The sequence below is a fragment of the Dysidea avara genome, chromosome 2, assembly GCF_963678975.1.
Source record: "Dysidea avara chromosome 2, odDysAvar1.4, whole genome shotgun sequence".
NCBI classification, from domain to species: domain Eukaryota; kingdom Metazoa; phylum Porifera; class Demospongiae; order Dictyoceratida; family Dysideidae; genus Dysidea; species Dysidea avara.
Window position 1 is genome coordinate 26,263,062 of NC_089273.1, and position 26,706 is coordinate 26,289,767.

The 26,706-nt window shown below is 37.7% G+C and overlaps 1 protein-coding gene across 1 annotated transcript in view; it reads left to right on the forward strand.

Annotated features, from left to right (window-relative positions):
* The window catches only part of LOC136246972 (uncharacterized), a 100,865-nt gene extending 74,747 nt beyond the window's left edge, over positions 1 to 26,118 (forward strand). The window contains exons 10-12 of the mRNA XM_066038570.1: positions 8,722 to 8,994; positions 19,509 to 19,636; positions 25,044 to 26,118. Of these exons, the coding sequence (XP_065894642.1) occupies positions 8,722 to 8,994; positions 19,509 to 19,636; positions 25,044 to 25,838 (1,196 nt within the window). The 3' untranslated portion in view covers positions 25,839 to 26,118. The remainder of the gene's footprint in view (positions 1 to 8,721; positions 8,995 to 19,508; positions 19,637 to 25,043) is intronic.
* Positions 26,119 to 26,706: the final 588 nt, after the last annotated feature.

Below are 26,706 nucleotides of genomic sequence, written 5' to 3' on the forward strand. Positions count from 1 at the left end.
CAAATTTGCTAGAGACGTGCCGCCCAGTTAGGGGAGTCTACATACCAAATTTGAAGAAAATCGCTCCAGCCATTTCCGAGATACGAGCGAACAAAATTTCGTTTTAATTTCTTCGTTTTTTTCTTCTTCTTCTTCTTCTTCTTCTTCTTCTTCATCTTCTTCATTTCGCACACTTCGCAAAATTCGCCATAAAACACGAATGCGTGCTCGGATTGGGCTAAAATTTGGCACACTTAAAGGGCTCATTAAGGCGGATCTCCGTACCAACTTTGGTAGGAATCCGATGAACATTCACGGAGTTATGACCGATTATTTGCGTAAAATAAGGTCGAAGGTCTGTCACGCCTACAGGGTAAACGCCTTGGAGGAATCAGTTGAAAATTGATATGTAGATGGAGCAACCATCGTAGGAGTGCCTTTTTGTGGTTTGAAAGGAATCGGGATAAAGACCATGGAGATATGACACAAAACCCAACCTGTGTCAAAATTACGCGATCGATTTTTATGAATAAAAAAACTATTAGTTTTCGTGTCTACCAGGCAAACCGCTTAGAGCAACGAGCTGAAAATCAGTATGTAGCTGGAATAATCATCATAGAAAGTTCTTGCAGTAGTACAGAAGAATCGGATTACAAATCACTGAGTTATGATTCGAAAGGCAACTATGTGCAGCAAATGCGAGATCGAGATACTCTAATAGAACAGTCACCCTAATAAAGCATTCAGCTGCATGTTTAATTTACTCAGTTATATTACATTGCAAGTTATTCTGTAGGAAATTCAGCTACAAACAAGTCACCCTGTAGTCAGATCAGCTAGAAGAAGGTACCTAATAGAGAGTTCAGCTACAAAGAAGCCATCATGTAGAGAGTTCAGCTCAAATAAATCACCTGTAGAGAGTTCAGCTAGGAACAAGTCACCCTGTAGAGAGATCAGCTAGAAACAAGTCATCCTGTAGAGAGTTCAGCTAGAAGAAGTTACATTGTAGAGAGTTCGGTTACAAAGAAACTACCATGTAGAGAGTTCAGCTGCAAACAAATCACCCTGTAGAGGGTTCAGCTACAAACAAGTCACCCTCTAGAGAGTTCAGCTAGAAGAAGTTACATTGTAGAGAGATCAGCTAGAAACAAGTCACCCTGTAGAGAGTTCAGCTAGAAGAAGTTACATTGTAGAGAGTTCAGCTACAAAGAACTACCATGTACAGAGTTCAACTGCAAACAAATTGCCCTGTAGAGAATTCAGCTACAAACAAATCACCCTGTAGAAAGATCAGCTAGAAGAAGTTACCTTGTAGAGAGTTCAGCTACAAACAAATCACCCTGTAGAGAGTTCAGCTAGAAACAAGTCATCCTGTAGAGAGTTCAGCTAGAAGAAGTTACATTGTAGAAAGTTCAGCTACAAAGAAACTACCATGTACAGAGTTCAGCAGCAAACAAATTTCCCTGTAGAGAATTCAGCTACAGACAAATCACCTTGTAGAAAGATCAGCTAGAAGAAGTTACCTTGTAGAGAGTTCAGCTACAAACAAATCACCCTGTAGAGAGTTCAGCTAGAAACAAGTCACCCTGTATAGAGTTCAGCTAGAAGAAGTTACATTGTAGAGAGATCAGCTAGAAACAAGTCACCCTGTAGAGAGTTCAGCTAGAAGAAGTTACATTATAGAGAGTTCAGCTACAAAGAAACTACCATGTACAGAGTTCAGCAGCAAACAAATTTCCCTGTAGAGAATTCAGCTACAGACAAATCACCTTGTAGAAAGATCAGCTAGAAGAAGTTACCTTGTAGAGAGTTCAGCTACAAACAAATCACCCTGTAGAGAGTTCAGCTAGAAACAAGTCACCCTGTAGAGAGTTCAGCTAGAAGAAGTTACATTGTAGAGAGATCAGCTAGAAACAAGTCACCCTGTAGAGAGTTCAGCTAGAAGAAGTTACATTATAGAGAGTTCAGCTACAAAGAAACTACCATGTACAGAGTTCAACTGCAAACAAATTGCCCTGTAGACAATTCAGCTACAAAGAAATCACCCTGTAGAAAGTTCAGCTAGAAGAAGTTACCTTGTAGAGAGTTCAGCTAGAAACAAGTCACCCTGTAGAGAGTTCAGCTAGAAGAAGTTACATTGTAAAGAGTTCAGCTACAAAGAACTACCATGTACAGAGTTCAGCAGCAAACAAATTGCCCTGTAGAGAATTCAGCTACAGACAAATCAGCTTGTAGAAAGATCAGCTAGAAGAAGTTACCTTGTAGAGAGTTCAGCTACAAACAAATCACCCTGTAGAGAGTTCAGCTAGAAACAAGTCACCCTGTAGAGAGTTCAGCTAGAAGAAGTTACATTGTAGAGAGATCAGCTAGAAACAAGTCACCCTGTAGAGAGTTCAGCTAGAAGAAGTTACATTATAGAGAGTTCAGCTACAAAGAAACTACCATGTACAGAGTTCAACTGCAAACAAATTGCCCTGTAGACAATTCAGCTACAAAGAAATCACCCTGTAGAAAGTTCAGCTAGAAGAAGTTACCTTGTAGAGAGTTCAGCTAGAAACAAGTCACCCTGTAGAGAGTTCAGCTAGAAGAAGTCACATTGTAGAGAGTTCAGCTACAAAGAAACTACCATGTAGAGAGTTCAGCAGCAAACAAATTGCCCTGTAGAGAATTCAGCTACAGACAAATCAGCTTGTAGAAAGATCAGCTAGAAGAAGTTACCTTGTAGAGAGTTTAGCAACAAACAAATCACCCTGTAGAGGGTTCAGCTACAAACAAGTCACCCTGTAGAGAGTTCAGCTAGAAGAAGTTACATTGTAGAGAGTTCAGCTACAAAGAAACTACCATGTAGAGAGTTCAGCTGCAAACAAATTTCCCTGTAGAGACAAACAAATCACCCTGTAGAAAGATCAGCTGGAAGAAGTTACCTTGTAGAGAGTTCAGCTACAAACAAATCACCCTGTAGAGAGTTCAGCTAGAAACAAGTCACCCTATAGAGAGATCAGCTAGAAACAAGTCACCCGTAGAGAGTTCAGCTAGAAGAAGTTACATTGTAGAGAGTTCAGCTACAAAGAAACTACCATGTAGAGAGTTCAGCTGCAGACAAATTGCCCTGTAGAGACAAACACATCACCCTGTAGAAAGATCAGCTAAAAGAAGTTACCTTGTAGAGAGTTCAGCTACAAACAAATCACCCTGTAGAGAGTTCAACTAGAAACAAGTCACCCTGTAGAGAGATCAGCTAGAAACAAGTCACCCTGTAGAGAGTTCAGCTAGAAGAAGTCATATTGTAGAGAGTTCAGCTACAAAGAAACTACCATGTAGAGAGTTCAGCTGCAAACAAACACCCTGTAGAGAACTCAGCTACAAACAAATCACCTTGTAGAAAGATCAGCTAGAAGAAGTTACATTGTAGAGAGTTCAGCTACAAACAAATCACCCTGTAGAGAGTTCAGCTAGAAACAAGTCACCCTGTAGAGAGATCAGCTAGAAACAAGCCACCCGTAGAGAGTTCAGCTAGAAGAAGTTACATTGTAGCAGTTTAGCTGCAAACAAATCACCCTGTAGAGAATTCAGCTACAAACAAATCACCCTGTAGAAAGATCAGCTAGAAGAAGTTACCTTGTAGAGAGTTCAGCTACAAACAAATCACCCTGTAGAGAGTTCAGCTAGAAACAAGTCACCCTATAGAGAGATCAGCTAGAAACAAGTCACCCGTAGAGAGTTCAGCTAGAAGAAGTTACATTGTAGAGAGTTCAGCTACAAAGAAACTACCATGTAGAGAGTTCAGCTGCAGACAAATTGCCCTGTAGAGACAAACACATCACCCTGTAGAAAGATCAGCTAAAAGAAGTTACCTTGTAGAGAGTTCAGCTACAAACAAATCACCCTGTAGAGAGTTCAACTAGAAACAAGTCACCCTGTAGAGAGATCAGCTAGAAACAAGTCACCCTGTAGAGAGTTCAGCTAGAAGAAGTCATATTGTAGAGAGTTCAGCTACAAAGAAACTACCATGTAGAGAGTTCAGCTGCAAACAAATTTCCCTGTAGAGAATTCAGCTACAAACAAATCACCTTGTAGAAAGATCAGCTAGAAGAAGTTACATTGTAGAGAGTTCAGCTACAAACAAATCACCCTGTAGAGAGTTCAGCTAGAAACAAGTCACCCTGTAGAGAGATCAGCTAGAAACAAGCCACCCGTAGAGAGTTCAGCTAGAAGAAGTTACATTGTAGCAGTTTAGCTGCAAACAAATCACCCTGTAGAGAATTCAGCTACAAACAAATCACCCTGTAGAAAGATCAGCTAGAAGAAGTTACCTTGTAGAGAGTTCAGCTACAAACAAATCACCCTGTAGAGAGTTCAGCTAGAAACAAGTCACCCTGTAGAGAGATCAGCTAGAAACAAACCACCCGTAGAGAGTTCAGCTAGAAGAAGTTACATTGTAGAGAGTTCAGCTACAAACAAATCACCCTGTAGAGAGTTCAGCTACAAACAAGTCATCCGGTAGAGAGATCAGTCAGAAGGATCACCTTGCAGAGAGGTTAGCTACAAAGAAATCACCCTGCTTCATCTTTTCTTCTTCCTGTAGTAAAGAAAAAATGACAGGTTAAAAAGCCCTAAAGCCGGCCATAGGCCGGCTTTATGGCCGACTTTGGGGTATACAAATACAAAAAGAAGTGAAATCTAATCCAAAACAGCCAAGCTGTAAAAAAAGATTGCGGCCCTGAGAAAGGCTATGGTGAAAAAAGATGTGAAATCCAAGGTGGCGGCCAAGAAATGGCTGTGATGGTAGGTTAATGGTAAAAATTTTAATAACGACAATTCAGGTGAATTTTGTGCCAAGACCAAGCGGCACCAAATTCACCTGAATTGTTGTTATTAAAATTTTTACCATTAACCTACCATCACAGCCATTTCTTGGCCGCCACCTTGGATTTCACATCTTTTTTCACCATAGCCTTTCTCAGGGCCGCAATCTTTTTTTACAGCTTGGCTGTTTTGGATTAGATTATTATATACATTATGGATTAGATACATGTTATATTGGTTGGTACATTCATTGAGCAACTAGTCTGAGTCAGATTCAATAATACATCTGCTCTTCTTTCTACTTGACTGGAAACCATCCTGATTAACCTGGGTACATGCAGTATTACTTCCAAAGTATACTGTGCATTGTGTGAAGTTGTAATGTGGTTCTGTAGGTCTAGAAGAGCAGCATGAAGACATTGCACTAAAAAGGGGAGTCTTTGACTGGGAGTTTGTGACACTTTGAATTGGATTAGAATTGCACAATACTGCACCTATAGCCTTGTGGTCCTCAAGATCTACAGTGGAATAATCCCTCAAGCTTTGTTCATTGCGAGGTCCTGTTATTGCTGCTATTTTGTCATTTGAAATACCAGCTTTTTGTAATTTGTGAACTGTGGTTTTTCGCATGCTATGATTTGTAAATTGCTTATTTGTACAATTTAATCCTGCTAGACGTGTAATTTTTCTCATGTATGTGGCAATTGTACGAACTCCAACTGGCTGCAAAGAATACCAAGTATCCTGTCAGGGTGAATCAAGCGGTCTTAAGTATAAGGGACCACAATCTTTCAAAATATCTGGTCTTTTAGATATCATTAGCTGAAGTAATATGGCAGGACACCGTTCCCCTCCTTGACTGAATAGCCTTTGTGGAAGCCTACGATCAGTTTTGGTGAGCCCTCCTGGCCGTGTTTTAGTGGGGCCTTCCACCCATTCTACTGACACTAGTTTTCCAGATATGTCACGCACAAACTTCAAGTCCTCCACCTTTAATTGATGATGCTCCTGACATCCCCTTGTTCCAAAATGCTGAGTGAGTTGAAAAAAAAATTGTGTAATTCAAACTTATAGGATCATGGCTTCCTAACACGCCCTTCTGCCAAAGCTGCTCTTCCTCTTCTGGGGTTAATGCATCAGACTTGTTTTTCTTTTTCCGTATCCACGTTCCCTCAATTCTATGGCTTTACCGTTCAGTACTCGCCTACTTGTTTCAAAGTTTTTGTCTTTCAAGATACTGTAGGTTTTGCCCTTATCACGGCGAAGAAAGCGGTCTAGTGATGACAACATCGTTCTTAAGCTGTCTGGTTCGTACTGTTTACCATCTTTTTTTCGTAGTTCTGCAAAGAATTGCTGTAATACAGTGTCTAGTTCCTGCTCAGGTATATCTTCCAACTTGTATGGAATTTTTCTTACAATTCGCCACTTATCAAACCTGTTCAACCACGTAACTGTGGTTTTCATTGTGTTCTTGTTGCAATTCTTTTCCTGTAGTCGCTTTAATTCGCTAGTGCTTGTAACTGCAAAATTCGAATCAGTGGAAAGTACCTCCACTACTTCCGTTCCAGTCAGAGGCGGGGCATCATTCACGTCTTCTACAGCCGACAAGTCCGGCAAGTTTGCAAGCCAGATATCAAATTCCTGTTCAGATATAGCGTCAACAACTTCTGCATCTCTTGACCGAGTAAATTCAAGCAAAGACGGCGATAAAAACTGAGATAGGCTTTGCTCCTCCATTCTAAGCCAAACCCAAACGGTAACTACGCAAAATTTCGGAACACAATAATTAGCCAATGAAATTCGTATTTCACTTTTTTGTCAAGGTCCCTCGACAAAAAGTGAAATACTAATTTGATTGGCTATTTGCTCGCAGTATTTCAGAATAATACGTCGAGGTACTATTGAGAGTATTATACTGTAACAAACTCAACTGTTGGATTAGTGGTTGAATACAACAGTTTAACAATATTTCCAGCTAGTAAGTACATACCTAGAGCACACATTGATAATTGTGCTCTGATTTTTGTGAGCTATCTAATTTAGCTATTGATATAGTCTAAATATTTCCTGCATTGCTTGCTATTTTGAATAGAATAAGTAAATGTGACCTTATTGTAGCTATAGTGTATCACAAAGTTATGAGTAATTCATTGAGAAGTTGATAATTTCTGATCAATGATAAGCCCTAGTGGCTTGCATTGGAAGTGTATACTTTATACAAAATTGTGTAGCTGTCATAGCACTGTACATTTGTATTGCTTTGAGTGCATTGTATAGACTTAACAGGGAAACGGTGCAGACTATTTGAAAGCAAATTGCATACCAGCTATGTTTTCATTCCTAGGATATGTTTGATTATAACATCTGTTTACTTTGTCCCAAGATGATAATTTTAGTACTAAAAGATTTGTCTTTGCGAGATCATTTCAGTGGTATAATATGTGACTAAATCTGCAAAAAACAGGACATAATTGCATTTTTTTCAAATTCCTGTTTAGCCAAGTGTACTCACTAGCAATGTTTCAGCTTCATATGCCAATAACTTTGGGAGTTACAGCCCTACAAAGTAGCAACAACAGAAAAATCGATTTGTACAGCAAGTATAGGGAAAATAAATTACAGGCACCTACAAAAACGGTTGTAACTTACGAACGGATTAAGGTACAGAATTAACATTTTCACCATAATGTTCGCCATGAACAGGGGAATCAATTACTGGGTACATTTTACCTTTACTCACCTTTCTTCACTGCATACAAAGGAAAAATTTGTGAAGAAAAATTGATTGCGTACGATCGCTTCGACATGACATCATAAACAAACGCTCGTAACTCACGTATTCTAGGGTTTACTGCAACGAAACCAAGATTTTCCAACTCCTCTTGAGCAGGCAAATAGATGGTATCCAGGTGTTTATTGTTAGTCCCTTCCTTCACTAAGAAAGAGGGGTTAAAAAATTTTACGGAATTTGTTTCAGTAATGCGTAAGTATTTCGCCCAATGTATTCAATGCTTTATACTGTAATTTTAGGCTTGTGCGATTATATCCATTTTTCGCAGATCCGGTCACATATTAAGTTTTGATATAAGAAGTATCCCAGCTGAGAAAACATCAAACAGTTATAAGGATTGAGCAATTTTTATTTCAGTGATTTGCACACTGTTCCCCCATGAGGATTCCTTAGGATCTTTTCTGTCATCGAGGACTTAATAAAGAAACATAATCTGTCACGTTTGCTTTTGTTGCAATTTGTGTGAAGCTGATCCAAATTTTCTTCGTAAAATGCCTGTACTATTACTGGCGACACCCAAATTGGCTGCAGCGGTCATGTATTGCAGTCATCAGACTCATCACACAATTGCCAGGTGGAATTTGGGCAGGTAGTTGCAGATAGTGAAAGCAGACTACAAGGAGACACTTAGTAGACATGTGTAATTGGTTAACAGTGGTCAATTGTACTGCTAGCATCTACATTCAAAGAAGTGCAGAGAACACATACCCACACATTGTTAATAGTAAGAATGATTAAGGTGATCACGGTTCCTACTTATAGGTATTTTTGGTAATAATTATCTAGACGCATGCGAGAAAGAGTAACATGTTCAAACTTTATAACACATGACTTTTTTGTATACAAGGGTTGATTGGCGTGGAACAATAAGTGACAGCTAGACTGGCAACCACTTTTGTAACTTATTAAACATAAGGGAGGGAATTATAGGGGTGATAAGTTTTTTTTGTTTACTTTGATATTTTGTGCCATCTGCCCAAGCATGTTGTTGTGCATGCATTACCCAAATTAAAGTGCATGTATTATTATAATGTGCTAGCCAATTAATTCATATCCATGATGTGTTTCATGGTTATGTGAGTGTAACATCAATTATGTTAAACTTTTTAAAATGTCATTTTACAATAATACTTGTCTTCATGTAGAAAGATGCAAAGCACTTTGTAACCTGGGATCTACATACACTCATTTGTGCAAATTTGATGATGCACAGAATCACCTGGAGCAAGCTATGGGAATAGCTGAAGATCATTTTGACATGAGCATCGAGACATGGGCTATTAAGAAAACAGATATCCTTGAGAAGATGGGTGCAATGAAGAGAAGACAAGGTTATGTGCATGAGTCCTTTGAGCTACTTAGCCAATGTGTTGATCTTAAATGTAAACACTACAATCAATATGGTGATCGGCATCCTGGTAAGAATACGTATTGTGTGTAATAGCATTATACGTATTAACATTTTTGAAGTCAATTGTGATAATTATTATATTACTACTTTAGAGTGTCCAGCACTGAAGGTCTGACAGCAAAATTAATAGTGCTGCAGCCTTATCTAATAGTGAAAATATCAATTCCATAGTTAAAGCCATTATTGAATCATGCTGCTCTGATGGGATCAGTTAGTTAGACAGTCAATCAGTAGAAGTTCTAGAATTGTAGCAACTAATTGGAACTATTTTGGATCATAATGAATATACTTTTGAGCTAGACTATACCCACCTAATACTGCCAAGGTGCTGTGAAGGTATTGTGAGGCTGGTTTCTAGTCAAAATAAGTGCAAACCTCCATGATCTCTACAATGTTGCAATACTATGCTACCATACTTTATGATAGCTACTGATAATAATTATTATTGTTTTACTTATCATATTTGTCATGACTTCGCTGCTAATATGAAACAACATTTTTAAAAGCAAAATGGGGCTGAGTGGTACCTTAAATCATATTGTAACACCAATATGGGAATGAGATAATACTTGTATTGTCACAACCTCAGTGAATCAATGAGATTATTGCCATTGTGATATCAATATTGTGCACTATTGTGCCTATACTAGTGATTTATAAAGGCACAGGTAATAGTCTATAAGTATGGTACAACAGAACAACTGCATTAAATAAAATAGCTGCATGATTGAATTTCCATAATTAATCATTTTTCCCTTTCACCGCTGAATTTTCTGGGGGACCATATATCTGCTACAAATTGTGCTATACAAGCTTAACTGTACCCTGTAGTACTTAGTTACCATACCTCCAAGTAATCGCTATAGACCCTGGACCTCGACTAGGTTGTTTTTGTTTACGTAAATAAAACCGCGAAGTAATTACAACACAACAAAACTGAAAAATACAGTAAAAGCAGATTAAATAAGTAGTTAGTTACAAATAAAGTTGTTACAGGGTAAGTATTACAGTCCATTCTAAACAGTCTTCTTACTTAGTGATTGTTTCTTCGGCTGGTTTCTTCGAGATTTATCCCAAATCTTGTATCACGCATGCGTAAATGCACACAAGCGAATCACACCACACTTCTGAAAAACAGCTGTCGCTGATCCTTGGCTGTCTTAGCCTATCATTAACAATTCAGTTGACTTCAAATCGGGATTATAAACTGGAGGATGCATGACAGTCATCTTTTCTAACAAGAAAAACTTTGCGGTATTACATAACAAACCCCTCAATAGTGAGTGAAGGATCTGGTTCCCTGTGGACGTGCGCGTTTCAGGGTAAGTGCATTGTACTATAAAACACATGGTAGATTGAAGTGGTAGCACATTAGAATTGTACTCGAAGCACCTTTTATAGTGTCAAACTGGATAAATCTGGCTGAAGCGGTGAAAGGGTTAAGGAACCATTACATTATTTATCATGATGCTGTAAAACTTTCAACATCACCCAATACTAGTTACAATGTGAAAGTGGTTACAGTACTAATATAAATACCTGATATGTTATAGTTATATCCTGTTACGAGTTTGATATTATTATTACACAAGTCCTATGTGGAGCCAAGGACAAGTGTAATAACAATGATATCATCCAAGTATATGGGATATAACTATTGTATATCCCAGTGCACAGGAGTGTGCAGGAGTTTACAGATAGTAAATTATGTTCTGGTTTGAGTTCCTGTCACTGTGCTCAAGATTTCGTCTGAATTGTGGGGAGATTCAACTTTGTAGCTACAAGAGAGACCCTGCATACTGCCTATAAGCTGTAGCGAAGAGTGATATTATGAAGTAGCAGTTCTAGGTACGATTCACCTTCATCAGAAGTTGGTATGGTGGTGTTGCATCTGTACAACAGAAAAAAAAGACCAACAAGTGGCTACCATAGTCCGAGATAGAACAATGAAGCTAGAGGTTATCGAAAGAAATTAGTTCTACACCATGGTGACCATTGGGACAGGGCTGCCAACAGGAGGGGAGGGGGGCAACTGGTACATTTTGCCCTGGGCCCCACTTTGTAAGGGACTCCAAGGGGGCCTTCAGGGGCCTCATACAGTAGTAGCTGCTGCCCCATAGCTACCTATCCACACATATATAGCTACAATAAAATGAAGTTACAACAGTGTAAATCTTCCCTGTAGACTTGAAGATACATAGGAAGCCTCAGTATAAGAGATACCATCCAAGCTCTGCTCAATGAGATCCTTAGCAATCCAGTGCAGCAGTGGCAGTAAATTGTTACTCATAATATATCTTATAAGGCATCTATATAGACAGTGTATCTTCTACATAAGATCGAGATACTCTAATAGAACAGTCACCGTATTATAGCAAAAAATATTTAGTCATAGTAACTGTTAAAAAAAATCAACGTGGCTTAGGGTACAAAATTTACTAGGTTGGCAGAAAGCTTGCTGTTAAGTTCGAACTTAAGATTCCCTAGCACAGATAGCAATTCCCCTAATACAACAATCCAATAAATTATTTAAAATCACTCTCATATTTAATCTCAGTGAGTCTAATTTTCAAATTTCCTGGGGGTATCCCCCCAGACTCCTGGCTTGGTATGCTTCGCATCTGTCAATAAGTGTATCAGTTAGTAGCTAGCAGTTTACCTTTAGTTGTAGTCAGCTTGTTCTTTTAAAATCACTTATATTCAATCTCGGAGAGTCTAATTTTCACAGACCCCCTAAGTTATTGCATGCTAAAACTGTCAATAAGCTTATCAGTTAGTAGCGTGTAGTCTAGTAACTAGTTAGCTAAGCTTGTTCTTGTAAAATTGCTCTCATATTCAATCTCAGAGAGTCAAAGTTTCAAAATTTTCCTAGGGGATGTGGGGAAGGGGGCATGCCCCCCCAGATACCCTAGCTAAGCCTGCTCTAGTAAAGTTGCTCAAGTTTCCTGGGGGGCATGCCCGCTAGCTTGGTTTGCATGCTAAAACTATTAATATTTGATAAGCTTATCAGTTAGTAGCTAGTTGCTTTTAGTTGTAGTCTAGTGGCCTCTTAGCTAAGCTTGTGCTTGTAATGTCCTTGCATCTGTTTTTCTTCATTGAATTGTTATGGTTTATAAGGGCCCCACATTCTAAATTTACCCTGAGCCCCTAAATCCTCTCCGTGGCCCTGTGTTGGGACTGATTGCTGGAGCAAAAATCGGCACAGACTGTTCTTGACATTTGTTACACTACATTGTATTGGTATCTTGTAGAGTTACTGTGTAAAAGATTAACAGTTTTCTTGCAAGATTTAGCAGGTTTAAGTGGTGTACTGGTGTGTTTTGTATCAATATTTCCTTATTTGGCTCTTTGTTCCATTGGTAAGTAGTATCATTCGCGGTTATTATGATGTCACGGACAAGATTGAGTGGCTCCGCAACAGGGTGATAAGTTAGTTATCACTGGCTGTTATGACTAATATATTATATGGTAGCAGTGCCGCTCTGTCTAGCTGTATGGTAGGTATAACCCAGCGCAGCACTTTGACACTCCCACACACTGGGATTGAATTAATTTTACATTAAACTCTGAACAAAATAGCTATATCCACAGCTGTGGGACCACTTTAGGGTGCCTGAATAGCAGTTACATATCTTTTTATAGTAATATATCAATTTTATTACATCTGAACAAGTGTTGAATGATAATTGTGAATCCAAGGCCTATACAACTATCCAGACTAATGTTGTAACATGGACATGCGAGCTTTGCCTAAAATGTATGCCTGAGGGCTGCAGACTCAAAGGCAGAGAGCATACATTTCAGACAAAGCCTGAATGCCCTGTGTTACAGCTAATTAATTATGTAACACTTTCCATCCACATCAGGCTGATAGCCTGCACATGCAGGGTGATCAATCACTCAAGCCAATACAAGTGCAACCGCTGGATCTATTATATGTACATCCATGCTAAAAATTTCAATTGTTGGTCAGCAGCTACTACGTTCTGGTTCTGTTTGGTTACGAGACAAATCCTAGACATATCACAAAGAATTTGGTTATGCAAGCTTAATGGTTTAATGTTTTAATCAGTGCTACTGAATCGTTTAATATGGAATAATGACAGAGTTTACTAAAGGCCTAAATAGCTATGCTTGCTTTTAGAGTGGTTACTTTGTGTAGAGTAGTAATTTCTTGATCGGGCATGGTCCATATTTAGAATGTGTGGAAATGATTGGTGAATAAGCTATAGCACTAGTTCTCACCTTAGTTCAACTTTTTCAACTTGTAAGATAGCAAGGAATATTAAATGTTCTCCATATGAGTGGTTTTCATGGCAAAATCCAAGTTGTGCATACTAATCACATGAGCATTAATCGATATCCACAATCGATTTTGGCCTTAATGTCTATATAATCACTGTCCAGATGTAGCCTGGACGGCTGCTTTGATCTGAGGTGTGAAAGTGTTACATGATTAAGTAGAGGTTGAACACAGAGAAGATCACAGATCCCAGCTGTTGTGGCCCCTCTGGCACATGTCTAGACTGCATATTGCGGGGGATCAAGTCACCGCTGGGTCTGGGATTTATTCTCTGCATTCTTCAACGTTTCAGTTACATGTTTAAAGACTCCCTGTATTCACAGGCTTTAGCCTTCTCACAGGTCCCTAGTGGGTTAGCATTTAATAATAAATAATAATGTAAATGTTAATGCAATTAGTTTGTGCAGCGTAATCCCTGTATAATTTATCTAATAATAAGGTACTTTGTGTTTGAGGATTACAACCCCAAAGAGTAACTTATTATTCATCAAATAGCAAGGGTTCTTTAATTAAGAACAGTTACATAATATATAATATTATGTGGTAGATGCAGTGGAGCTACATATGTATGAAAACTTTATAAAAGATGGTACAAGTTTTATTGCACATCATTGTACACCCTCAAGTTTATGTACATAACCATAAGGAGGTCTTCAAATTATTATTATTAAATGCTATCCCACTAGGGACCTGTGAGAAGGCTAAAGGGGAGTCAGAAACATGTAACTAAAATGTTGAAGAATGCAGAAAAAATCCCAGACCCAGTGGTGACTTGGTCTCCAGCAACATGCAGTATAGGCTTATATTTCCACATTCTAATATTTCCACATTCTAATATTTCCACATTCTACATTCTTATTTCCACATTCATTCTAATATTTTCACAAAACATTAATGCAGAAACTCAATTTTCACTAATGCGATCTGAGAAAGAAAACTTACAAAGTAATAGTGAAGATATAAATGGAGAAATATTACAGTTAAAGTCAAATGAACATCTACAAATCTACTTATTAATGCAGGAAAATCAGTCTGAGAACCAATTAACAAAGTTAGATGTCAAAAGGCATGAAAGAAGAAAGATGTGAAATCCAAGGTGGCGGCCAAGAAATGGCTGTGATGGTAGGTTAATGGTAAAAATTTTAATAACGACAATTCAGGTGAATTACTGTGCCGCTTGGTCTTGGCACAAAATTCACCTGAATTGTCGTTATTAAAATTTTTACCATTAACCTACCATCACAGCCATTTCTTGGCCGCCACCTTGGATTTCACATCTTTGTTCACCATAGCCTTTTTGAGGGCCGCACACTTTTTTTACAGCTTGGCTGTTTTGGATTAGATTTCACTTCTTTTTGTATTTGTATACCCCAATGGGGCTTTTTAAACCTATTTTTTTTCTTTTCTACAGGAAGAAGAAAAGATGAAGCAGATGAATACTTTAAATATTTCTGATTTTATCAATAAATGTACAAATTATATATATATATAATACATATATTTATTACAGAACTCTACATGGTGGTTTCTTTGTAACTGAACACTCCACAACGTGACTTCTTCTAGCTGCTCTCTCTACAGGGTGAATTGTTTGTAGCTGAATGATCTACAAGGTAACTTCTTCTAGCTGATCTCTCTACAGGGTGATTTGTTTGTAGCCGAACTATCTACAAGGTAACTTTTTCTAGCTGATCTTTCTACAGGGTGATTTGTTTGCAGCTGAACTCTCTATGAGGTAACTTCTTTTAGCTGATCTCTCTACAGGATCACTGTTTCTAGCTGATCTTTCTACAGAGTAAATTGTTTCTAGCTGAACTCTCTACAGGGTGGTTTGTTTGCAGCTGAACTCTATACATGGTGGTTTCTTTGTAGCTGAATGCTCTACAAGGTGACTTCTTCTAGCTGATCTCTCTACAGGGAGATTTTTTTGTAGCTGAACTATCTACAAGGTAACTTCTTCAAGCTGATCTCTCTACAGGGTGATTTGTTTGTAGCTGAATTCTGTATAGGTGATTTGTTTGCAGCTGAGCTCTTTACAGAATGGTTTCTCTGTAGCTGAACTCTCTACAAAGTAACTTCTTCTAACTGATCTTTCTACAGGGTGATTTGTTTGTAGCTGAACTATCTACAAGGTAACTTCTTCTAGCTGATGTCTCTACAGGGCCACTAGTATGTAGCTGAATTCTCTACATGGTGGTTTCTTTGTAACTGAACTCTCTACAAAGTAACTTCTTCTAGCTGATCTTTCTACAGGGTGAATTGTTTGTAGCTGAACTCTCTACAAGGTAACTTCTACTAGCTGATGTCTCTACAAGGTCACTAGTTTGTAGCTGAATTCTCTACATGGTGGTTTCTTTGTAACTGAACTTTCTACAAGGTAACTTCTTCTAGCTGATCTTTCTACAGGGTGATTTGTTTGTAGCTGAGGAAACTTCTTCTAGCTGATCTCTCTACAGGGAGATTTGTTTGTATCTGAACTCTACAAGGTGATTTCTTCTAGCTGAACTATGTCTTTCATAGTTGAACTCCCTACAAGGTAACTTCTTCTAGCTGATCTTTCTACAGGGTGAATTTTTCTAGCTGATCCCTCTACAGGGTGACTTGTTTCTAGATGATCTCTATACAGGCTACGTGTTTCTAACTGATCTCTTGAATTCTCTTCAGGGTGACTGCTCTATTAGGGTGACTGCTCTATTAGAGTATCTCGATCTTGCACTTGCTACACCAAGTTGGATTTCGTGTTATAACTCCGTGGCTTTAAGTCTAATTCTTCTACACCATTAAAGAGCCTTTCTAAGATGATTACTCCATCTGTATAGTGATTTTCAAAGCATTACCCCAAGCGTTTTTTCTGGTAGGCGTGACAAGTAGTCGTTTTTTATTAGCTAATCTTGATTGCATAATTGTTACACACTGTTGGTTTTTTTGTTGTATCTTCCTGGTTTATAGCTCGATTTCTTTCAAACCACAAAAGGTTTGAGGTTCAATAGTTAACCTATGCACCCACCGATTTTCAGCTTCTTCCCATACGCGGTTTACCCTGTAGGCGTGACAACATATTGGTGTTATTTTTCGTGAATAATTGCTCATAACTCTTTGCCTGTTTATCGTATTCCAGCCAAAGTTGGTACCGAGATGCGCCTTTATACCCCACTTCTGTGTGCTAAATTTCAAGGAAATCGGATATGACGTTCGCGTTTTATAGCAGTTTTTGTAAGTGTGCAACAAGAGGAAGAAAAATAAGAAGAGGAAAAAGAAAAAACTAAGAAACTAAGCCAATTTTTGAAGTCACATATCTCGGGAACGCTTGAAGCGATTTCGCTAATAATTGGAATGTGGAGTGCTGAAGTTGGAGGGCATGTCCACAGCAAAAATCGGCTAGTTTCATCAAGGCAGCACAGAGCTACGGAGGTGCGAAAATTGCCTTTTCTTTCTTCCTGTTAATATACTCACGGGTGTTGCGCGCCGGCTTCTTGGACGGCACGACACACTACCTTGTGTCTTGATTTCAAAAAAATTACATTATTATTTTACGAAAACAAGGTGGTGGTCAGTTCATGTTCACCTGAACTTCTGCCAAATACAGTAATCTTAATGAAGTGAGCATGTATTTACTCCCAATGGTTTTGTATCAGAACAACTATTTTTGTGACCGGATCTGCAAAAACCTGACATAATAGTGCATTTTTCAAATTCTTTACTAATGAATATTTATAATATACTTAGCCGAGTGCATGCTCTGACCAAGAGTTAGCCTTGTATGCCACCAACTTTTGGAGTTACAGCCCTACAAAGTACCAGCAACAGAAAGATCGATTTGTACAGCAAGTATTGGGAAAATAAATTACAGGTGCTTACATAAATGACTATAACTTACACATGCAATGCAGTACAGAGTTGCTATTTGCACCATCGTGTTCTCCATGAATAGGGGAGTCCATTACATGTTGAGTTTTTTCTTTTACCACCTTTCTTCACACCATACAGAGACGACATGAGTGAAGAAAAATTGGTCATATACAACCGCTTTGACATGATGTACACAAACGCCCATAACTCATGTATCGTTTAGGCTACTGCTATGAAACAACGATTATCGAATTCCTCTTGAGTAGGCGAATGAGACGGTACCCATGTTTTTATCATTACACCCTTTCATCATAAAGAAAAAGTGTCTAACAATTAACCGAATTTTTTTTCATTTACGCAAATATTTTACGCATTGCAATCAATAGCCTATACTGAAAATGTAGGCTTGCACCATCATGTCGGGTTTCCGCAGCTCTGGTAACTTTTTCGGTGCAATGTAAACATGTTTGCATGCCTCATCTATACTAAATGTATGGGTATTTCTAAAGCCTCAAAACTCACTTGTTCTTGCCTGTATTACAGCTCCTTTTTGATAAATAATTCCAGCATTTAAATGGCTTCACACTACTACTAAATGTTTGAGCAGCTGGTCCATGTAACAATGAAAACGGCTCAGGTGAATGTGAAACGACTATAGGCTTTTCCAGCAAGTACATTTGGTGATGTTTTGGGCAATGCTGAAAAGCATAATGATCAAGTAGAAGGAAAAATTAAGAGTTTTAAGTTGGATTATTAAGGATCAAAGCAAATAGTATTGAAACAAGAGAATAGCTAAAAAGTGAGTACCTATAACTACAGATATACTAGTGGACATTTAGTCTGTAATTCAGTTATGGTTGTTCCCTAATCTAACATTAAATTCCTAATTTTACTTCTACTTGTTTGTTTAGTTTTTTATAACATAATTACGACCAATAAATCGGCATGCAAGAATGGTGCCAGGAATGCCATAAAAGTAATTTTGCATCAGATTGCATTTCCCAACTATCAATTATGCAATGGAAAGGTAGGCGGCCATTTGTTTTCAGCTATGTTTTTCCTGTTACACAGTAGTACAAGCAAAGAACAGTATGAGAAGCATCTCTGCAACCAATCCAGTTGGTACAGAAAATACAGGCAATTAGCTAGCACAGCCACAGGGAAGCTGCATCATGCTATCGTGAATCAACACCTTGCATTGTCACTGTAAAACTGCAATACAAAGCAGGACAAAAGCAAGTCCACGATATGTGTATTGTACATACTGCAGGTGGCAAAAAGGCACATCTGATTATTCTCAGGATTAAGCAATGTCAAGCAGTGAAGAATTTAAGCCCATACCCCTATCCATTGTCGAGTTATGCTTAGCTGGAGACATCAGTTAATTAGTCAGTCAACGTAAGAAGGAATATTTGGAATTTTTAAGTTTGATTAGGGTTCATAACCATAAAAGTAGTGAAACAAGGAGGTTGCCTACACCCGCAGATACACTAGCGGGCATTTAATCCTAACTGCAGTCTATACCACATGACTAAATAAGGAATTAAATGTCTACTAGCATATCTGCAGGTAATTCTTCATGATCCCTACTACTGTACTGTGTGATGAACACAATGGCCTCATGTCTAACTGTTAATGTAGTACCTGTTTAAGTTGAATTTGATATATGTGACTGGATCTGCAAAAACCTGACACAATCGTGCAAGCCTAAACTTACAATATAAAATTGTATACAATGGGTGAAATAATTATTCGCATGTTATTGAAGAAAGCTCCTTAAATGTTTTGAATGCCTTTTTCTTATTGAGAGAAGGGATTAACAATAAAGACTTGGATAGCATCTTATTTGCCTACTCAAGAGGAGTTGTAAAATTATTGTTTTGATGCAGTACACCCAAGTTATGGGTATTTGTTTATGTCACATTGAAGTGATCATATGCGATTGATCTTTCTTCACAAATTTTGCCTTTGTATGCAATGAAGAAATATAAAAACCGTACCAACTAATTGATTCCCCTATTCATGGTAAACATGATGATGCAAATTTCAACTCCATATGTCATTCTATTCGTAAGCTACACATCGTTTTAGTAAGCACCTGTAATTTATTTATACTTACTGTACAAATCAATCTTTCTGTTGTTGCTACTTTGTAGGGCTGTGACTCCAAACGTTAGGGGTACATTTGGCTAAGTAAAGTGTAAATGTTTAATAAACAGAACTACAAAAAATGCACACTTGTATCAGGTTTTTGTAGATCCTGTGACATATAAACACTTTATACTTGGACTTGCATAGTCATTAAACTACAGTGTCTAGTGCTATAATGTTTTTTTATGTCTTAATGTTGAATATTACATTTACAACAGATCTTGCTCAAGCTCTGTTGTCACTGGGTAAAACACAGCACCGGATGTGCTTGTTACCAGACAGTTTCAACTCTTTATGCAAAGCATTGAAAATCAGTAGAAACCACTTTGGAGAGGACTACCCACAAGTATGTTAATATTATTATAGTAAATAGTAGGAACTATATTCCATGATTGTGTACCACAATGTAATACATGCAAAGGTTTCATAACAAGTGTAGGAAAGAATAGAAAAACATTAAGGATTTACAGACATAAAAGGATAGTGCATTAGTATCATAGCCATTCAGTTCCACGTTATATGATAGCCTATGAGTTCATTACGTAACAGAAACTTTACGTGATTTAGTAGTGAGCAAAAGTTTCCAAACATTTGTTCAACCCTGCTTTGCTGTTGTAAAAAAAGATATCAGCATACAGCTGTATCATACAGTACAATAATACTGTATAGTAGGGACCACAGAGGAGTAGGCGTGGCCCACAGGATAGCATCACCCAAAAACCTGTCTCGATTTTCCCTGACAACAATGAGGCAGTATTGGTAAGGTAAAACTAAGCCCAAACAAGTTTTCAGATCGACCCGAAATGCTTTCAACAAGTTGCTACGGAATTTCAAAAAAAAATTTACGGAATTTTCTACCGATGACTGAGTAACTGACTGACTGACTGACTAATGCCTTTAGACAATTGTAGCCTTCAGACAAGCGTAACTCGATAACAGCTAAGGCTATGGGTTTGATTTTTTCACTGTTCGATGTCACTTCGGCCCGACAGGTGCCTTTTGGCATAACGCAGTACATACAATGCATACTTCATGGACTTACCAGTGTCCTCCTTTGTGTCCCATTCATCTTTGCTGACAGTGAAAGTGTCAATTTGGTAGTAGTACGTAAGGCTCAAACGAATAGCCGAATATTCAGATTAATGTTTGTTTGCTTTGTAGCCGAATAATAAAATTAATGAGCGATTATTCGTACAAGATCATTTATATGGTGACACATGATTAGCTGTCAGTAATTAACGAAGTGGAAGACGATGCTAATGAAAGTACCAAAAAGGAAAGGACTATGGCAATAAAGGGAAGAGTAGTAACAGAATTAGGCAGCCATTATTTGGTGAAGATGTACTAATTCCACTGTGAATCGCCGTAACCACAAGACTTCGTACAGATTTGTGGCTTACTCCAGGTACTTCTGCTTTGTTACAATTGCTTTCTATAACAGTGTTGCTGTGATAATCCTTCAGAAAAGGGCATTATGGCATCTCTCTTGTAGTAAAATTATTCATATGAAGCCATAAAGCTGTTTGTCATTATTTGTAGGCTTCTTGGTAGTGGCCGCCTTAATTACCGAATTGCAATGAAACCTTACACCAATTATTCGACTAATTTTGTTAGAGCTGAGCTAATATTCGAATACAGCAAACCACTATTCATTTAAACCCTAGTAGCACATGATGGCTTCCCTTCATAACGGAAATCGTCTGTATTTTTCATAGTAGCTATTTTGATAGCAGAGGTGCCTTTCAAACAGTTCTTGATTCGAAATGCTGTGTAACGCATTGAACATAGCTGACAACGGAGCGTAATGGATACTTCACTTTTTAGATGATAATATTATTTGGGGTGCGCGGTGCCATTTTAGATATGGTATGTGTGGGTTCACCAGTCATTATGAGTCATAATAATTGTTTACAAAAAAGTTAACAAAGAAGTACACAGAAAAATTTGGAATTTTCAACTAGAATAAGAACCATAGCACATCAATAAAAAGTACTGAAACAAGCTGGAATAGTACATGATATTAAATCACAGTAAAACAATAAGAAGTGTTATATCCCTACTGTGCATTTCCAGTATGGTATCTTGAGCACAGTAGGGATATAACACTTCTTTTTGTTTTTCTGTGATTTAATATCGTGCATTACTCCAGCTTGATTCAATACTTTTTATTGATGTGCTATGGTTCCTACTCTAGTTGAAAATTCCAAATTTTTCTGTGTACTTGTATAAATAAAGAACAACTTACAGTACCTCAACCAGGAGGATGGCTGGCGTGTAATTAGCATGTACATACTGTTAGCAATTATGATCATTTCAGCAAAAACCCAACTTTTCACACAAACTTCCTTTTTTTTATTTTCTCAGCATTATCTGCAGTATTCAAGGAATGGATCAACTAAGTTTTGCCCTTCTATGTTGAGTAGTTTTGGAATTATAGCGCTAGACAGTAGGAGGAGCAAGATAATCGATTTGTACTGAAAATACATTTTATTGCTGTGATTACTACTAGTATTTAATATTCCATTATTTGTAAAGTTTACATTTTGTAAAAGTATATATTTGTGACCAGATTTTACAAAATTGATCCAAATCGCACATGAAGCAAAATCAAACCAACACCACCAATGGCTATCTACAACAACATACTGCTAGTTTTGATCCTCAGCATTACTCAGACTACTTGAGGCTGGTTTTAAAAGACATCTTTTCTGGGTGGTTTGGCAAGCTTAAATTGTGGTTTTTGTACTTCTAAAGGACCTGGTTTGGCAAGGAGTGGTCCAAACCTTTTTTGGTTGATTTTATTGCATATCAACCACTAAGAAGCCACCACAGCTCTGTAATCTCATGTCTGGACATTAATCAAAGTCTTCCTCCATTTTGAATCTCTCTTGCCTACCCCACCACCCTCTGCCCCTTTGTGAGCACACATGATACTACTTCACTAATACAACTGTGCAGATTTTCTATATTATTTGGCAGGAAACTCTACAAGTAACTACAAGTACTGGAAGTGGTCTGAAATAATAAATTGATGCATCTCTTGTGTAAATTTTACATGCATGATAGCTATCCTTGGCAAGTTATACTGGCTTGAATTCTTTAAAACTGTTTATCTCAAAACTTCTAATGTGTAATTTAGATCGCTTTTCCAAAAATCCTGTCATATTTATTGTTATTTCATTTTGAACAGCACTCCCATCCTCCCACATCTCTACCTACCGTATAGTAAAAAACTTTGGCAGTGAAAAACTTTGGTGGCGAATTTGGCAAATAGCGTTCAATCCGCCAAAGTTTTTTTCACCAATTATTTTAGATGATAACATGAGCACATTGAGTAACTAGAACTTGAGATGAAAGTCAGCTTGTACCGCCATGTAATAAAGATTGAGCTGACTTTGGAGATCTTCCTAGGAATGTGTCCCACAGTTGTAAGCACTCCTTGGGATAGCATTTCCTGCCTGGCTACCATTAATTAGCACATCAGCTAGTTCAACGTCTCGCGATGAATTTGGCCAAATACTTTGATATATACGTGATAATCTCTGCTATTGGATTTCACTGAAAAAGTTAATACAGTCGCTCTCTCGGTCACTCGGCATTGCAGGAGATAGCGAAGCACGCCTTAGCTAGCGCGTCGTTAGATCAGTAGCTACAAAATAGTACTGCTACAACAACACTAGCTACCTATACACTTACTACACTACTTAACTGATGAGCTGACACCTTGTCATAATATCCTTATGCACTGTACAGTAAAAACTTTGGCGAATATTATTTCAATCGGCAAAGTTTTTTTCTAACAATTTTTCAACAGAGGAGTTTCGTCATACTTCTTTACCACCAAAGTTTTTTACTATACGGTAAACAGAAACTAAAAATTAGATTACTAACAAGGTAGACTAAAAAATGCCTATGTGACACGAATAGGACAGGTGTACATCCATATTGCAAGCACTGTATTTCCTGTGGTATGTACAGAACATATAAAGTCATACAACATTTTGATCATAACCTGAAAGTTATCTTTACAAGTACACAGAAAATTTTCTCTGTGTACTTGTTTGTTAACTGATTTATAAATATTATTATTATCACTGGTGAACCCATGCATATGCATCTGAAATGGCGCCGCATTCCCCAGTTATATCAATTATTGTCTGAAAAGAAGTATTCATTATGCTTTGTTGTTAGCTGTGTTCAACCCGTTACGCAACAGTATGAATCGAGAACTGTTTGTAAAGCACCTCTGCAATCAAAACAGCCACTATGAAAAATACGGATGATTTCTGTTGCAAAGAGAAGCCATCATGTGCTATCGCCAAATTGACACTTTTTGCTGTCAAAAAAGATGAATGTGACACAAAGGAGGACACTGGTCCATAAGGAATGTATTGTACGTACTGCAGCATGCCAAAATGCACCTCTCGGGCTGAAGTAACATCGGAACAGTGACAAAATCAAACCTGTAGCCTTAGCTGTTATCAAGTTACCCTTGTCTGAAGGCATCAGTCAGTCAGTATAAAATTCTGTTAAATAATTTTTAAAATTCTGTAGTGACTTGTTGAAAGCATTTCGGGTCAATCTGAAAGCTTGTTTGGACTTAGTTTTACTGCCTCATCATCATCAGGGAAAAATTGAGGCTGGTTTTTGCATGATGTTGTTTTGTGGGCCATGCCTACTCCTTTGTGGTCCCTACTATACAGTACTATCGTACAATATAATAGAATATTGAGAATGTGCAAGTTTATTAGTTAATTATGCATAGATGTCTAGCATAATATGTGACCAGGCCTGCGATAATAGGGCATGTGGGCACATGATTTTTGCCTACTTCTTCACATTTTCATCACTCATAATGTTTTGTACCATATATGCTATGGCATTGAAATTTTCACCTCTTAGTAAGCATTTACGTGGCATCATGATGCAAGTTACAGAATGGAAATATACTTTTCCAGTACAGAGATATGACCTGTAGAGCAATGGGATGTAGTTTGTGCCCACATGCCCTGTTTTCGCAGGCCCGGTCACATATACAGAATGTTAGACAATTGCTAAGCATTATTAATAAGTAAATTTAAAGCATAATAGGCTGGTGCCTATTAGTGATGTGTGATATGCCTGCAATAGCATATCTGTATCTAATAGCTGTGTAGTCTGCAATGCGTGACATGGTACATCTTTCTAAAACTGCAATTAGATGTGTGGGCTGCTTATAAATTTTCATAGCTAAGTACCAGCTATACTCAATTGCACTGTGATATAACAAGTTTTAAAACAATTCAGGAAAGTGGCAAGCAACCCAGCTGCACTGTTATAGTGCAAAAATGCATAACTTCATAAAGTTAATTAAATGCCTATGTGGCCAATAATGTAGTACCAGGTTAAGTACCAGCTATTATTCCACTACATTGTTATGTAACAAGCTTAGGGAGTCTAGGAAACTATTAAACAACCGAACTAAACTTTAAAATTACACAAAACCAGACCTTCAGATTTCCAAGATTGCACAATCAAAATAGTTATCAATATGCAAGCATGATATTGATATCACGATACAGCCAGAGTATAGCGTTATTCTGATATATTGATATGTATCTCACATCACTAGTGCCTACCAGGTACTACTGAGATAATTATTTGTGTGAAAAATTTTCTTTTTCCTCTGCTAAATACACACTTTACCATCAGCTTGTTTTGGCTGCATGACACACTATCATTTGTCTTGATCTACTGTTGATAATTGTTCATAGACCATTTTCATTGAAGCTTACATTGCTAAAGTGTTCCGAGATGCTGGATACACAAATGAAAGCCTTAAGAAGATAGATGATGTTATAACACGTTATGAAGAGCAACTGAAAAATGAAGAGCTTGCTAAGCATCTCAAACTACATCCACAATATGCAGCAATGTATGCCACCAAAGGGATGTTGCAAATGGATAATTTCTTAGAGGATTCTAATCAAGGATATCTTGGTACTCAAGCCCTAAACACATTACAACTGGCACTTAACTTCAATGGATACCAAAATGCTCCAGCGATCTTACAGAAAGTAGAGATCTTATGCCACCTTGCTCGTGTACACTGTGCAATGAAAAACTACAAAACAGCAACGGATACATTTCAGGAAGCTAACAAACTGGTTGATGAATCAATTGGAGAATATCATCCTTTGGCTGCAACAGTACTTGCAAGTTGGTCTCGAGTGTATTACGATCGTGGTGATACAAAAGAAGCAATAAAAATGCTTGAAGATGCATGGAGAATTCGCAACGGATTTTTGCGTTCTGAACTTCACCCTAATCCACTTGTTTATGCTTATTTTCTAACAAACTATTACAAAGAAATTGGCAATAATGAGAAAGCTTTGCGCTGGTGTGCCACTGCCATTAATGGATATGCTTATCTGATTAGCAAGGAAGAGGTAAGAGTTAGAGATTTGAAAGAACCACACATTATATTGGAAAATGGTCAGCTACCATCATGTGATTTGTGGAAGCAACGGCTTGATACTTGCAGGACAATTTTTGCTGAATTAAACTAACTGGTTTTATAATAAACACACAATTATGGCTGAATGATAGCAGCACGCAACTGTGAATGCACACACTGTTTGCTACAGCATAGGTTTTTTTTTTTTAATTGTATGAGTGGTTTCTATTTTCAAGTTGACAGAAGTTTATTGCACAGTTTAGAAGTTAAATAAATAAGAATATTATATTTCATCTACTTGATGATTACCTGTAGTGCACTTTGAAGATGAGAATAATTGTTGGTATGTATGCATTTTTGTGAATTTGCATAGAACTTGATGAGATGGATAACTGCAACTGAAAATAGAGCTAACCAAAATTACTGTCTATTTAATTCGTATTAAAAATTAGACAGTAATTAATTGAAGGACCAGTTTAGTCAAAACAGAAACATCAATGGTTACTTAAGGTTGGCCGAATTCATAATAGTTATAGCTGGTGGTGATAAGTAGAATAATTAATTGATGTGTACTTTACATCCATAAATATATATATAATCTAATGTAATTATTTCACTACACCTGTAAGCCCTAATTAATAATTATACTGTCCATGTACAAGGGCGGATCCAGGGGGTTCAAAAGGTTCCATGGAACCCCCCCTTTTGAAACTTACTTGAGATACTCTAATAGAGCAGTCACAGTATTCTTAAGAGGAACAGTGTAGCAAGCTAGTCAGTTATAAATAGATTGGTGAGGGCATAAATTATATACATCTGTTGTGTCTGTGTGCACTACACACAATGGATTCATTTCAGTCTTTTGTGTATTTACATACATCAGGGGCGGATCCAGACTTTAAAAGGGAGATTCCACTCTGGAATTGCAATCAGCCTAGCTGTATGTTGAGGACAAAAAATAAGCAAAAAAGAAAAGGTCA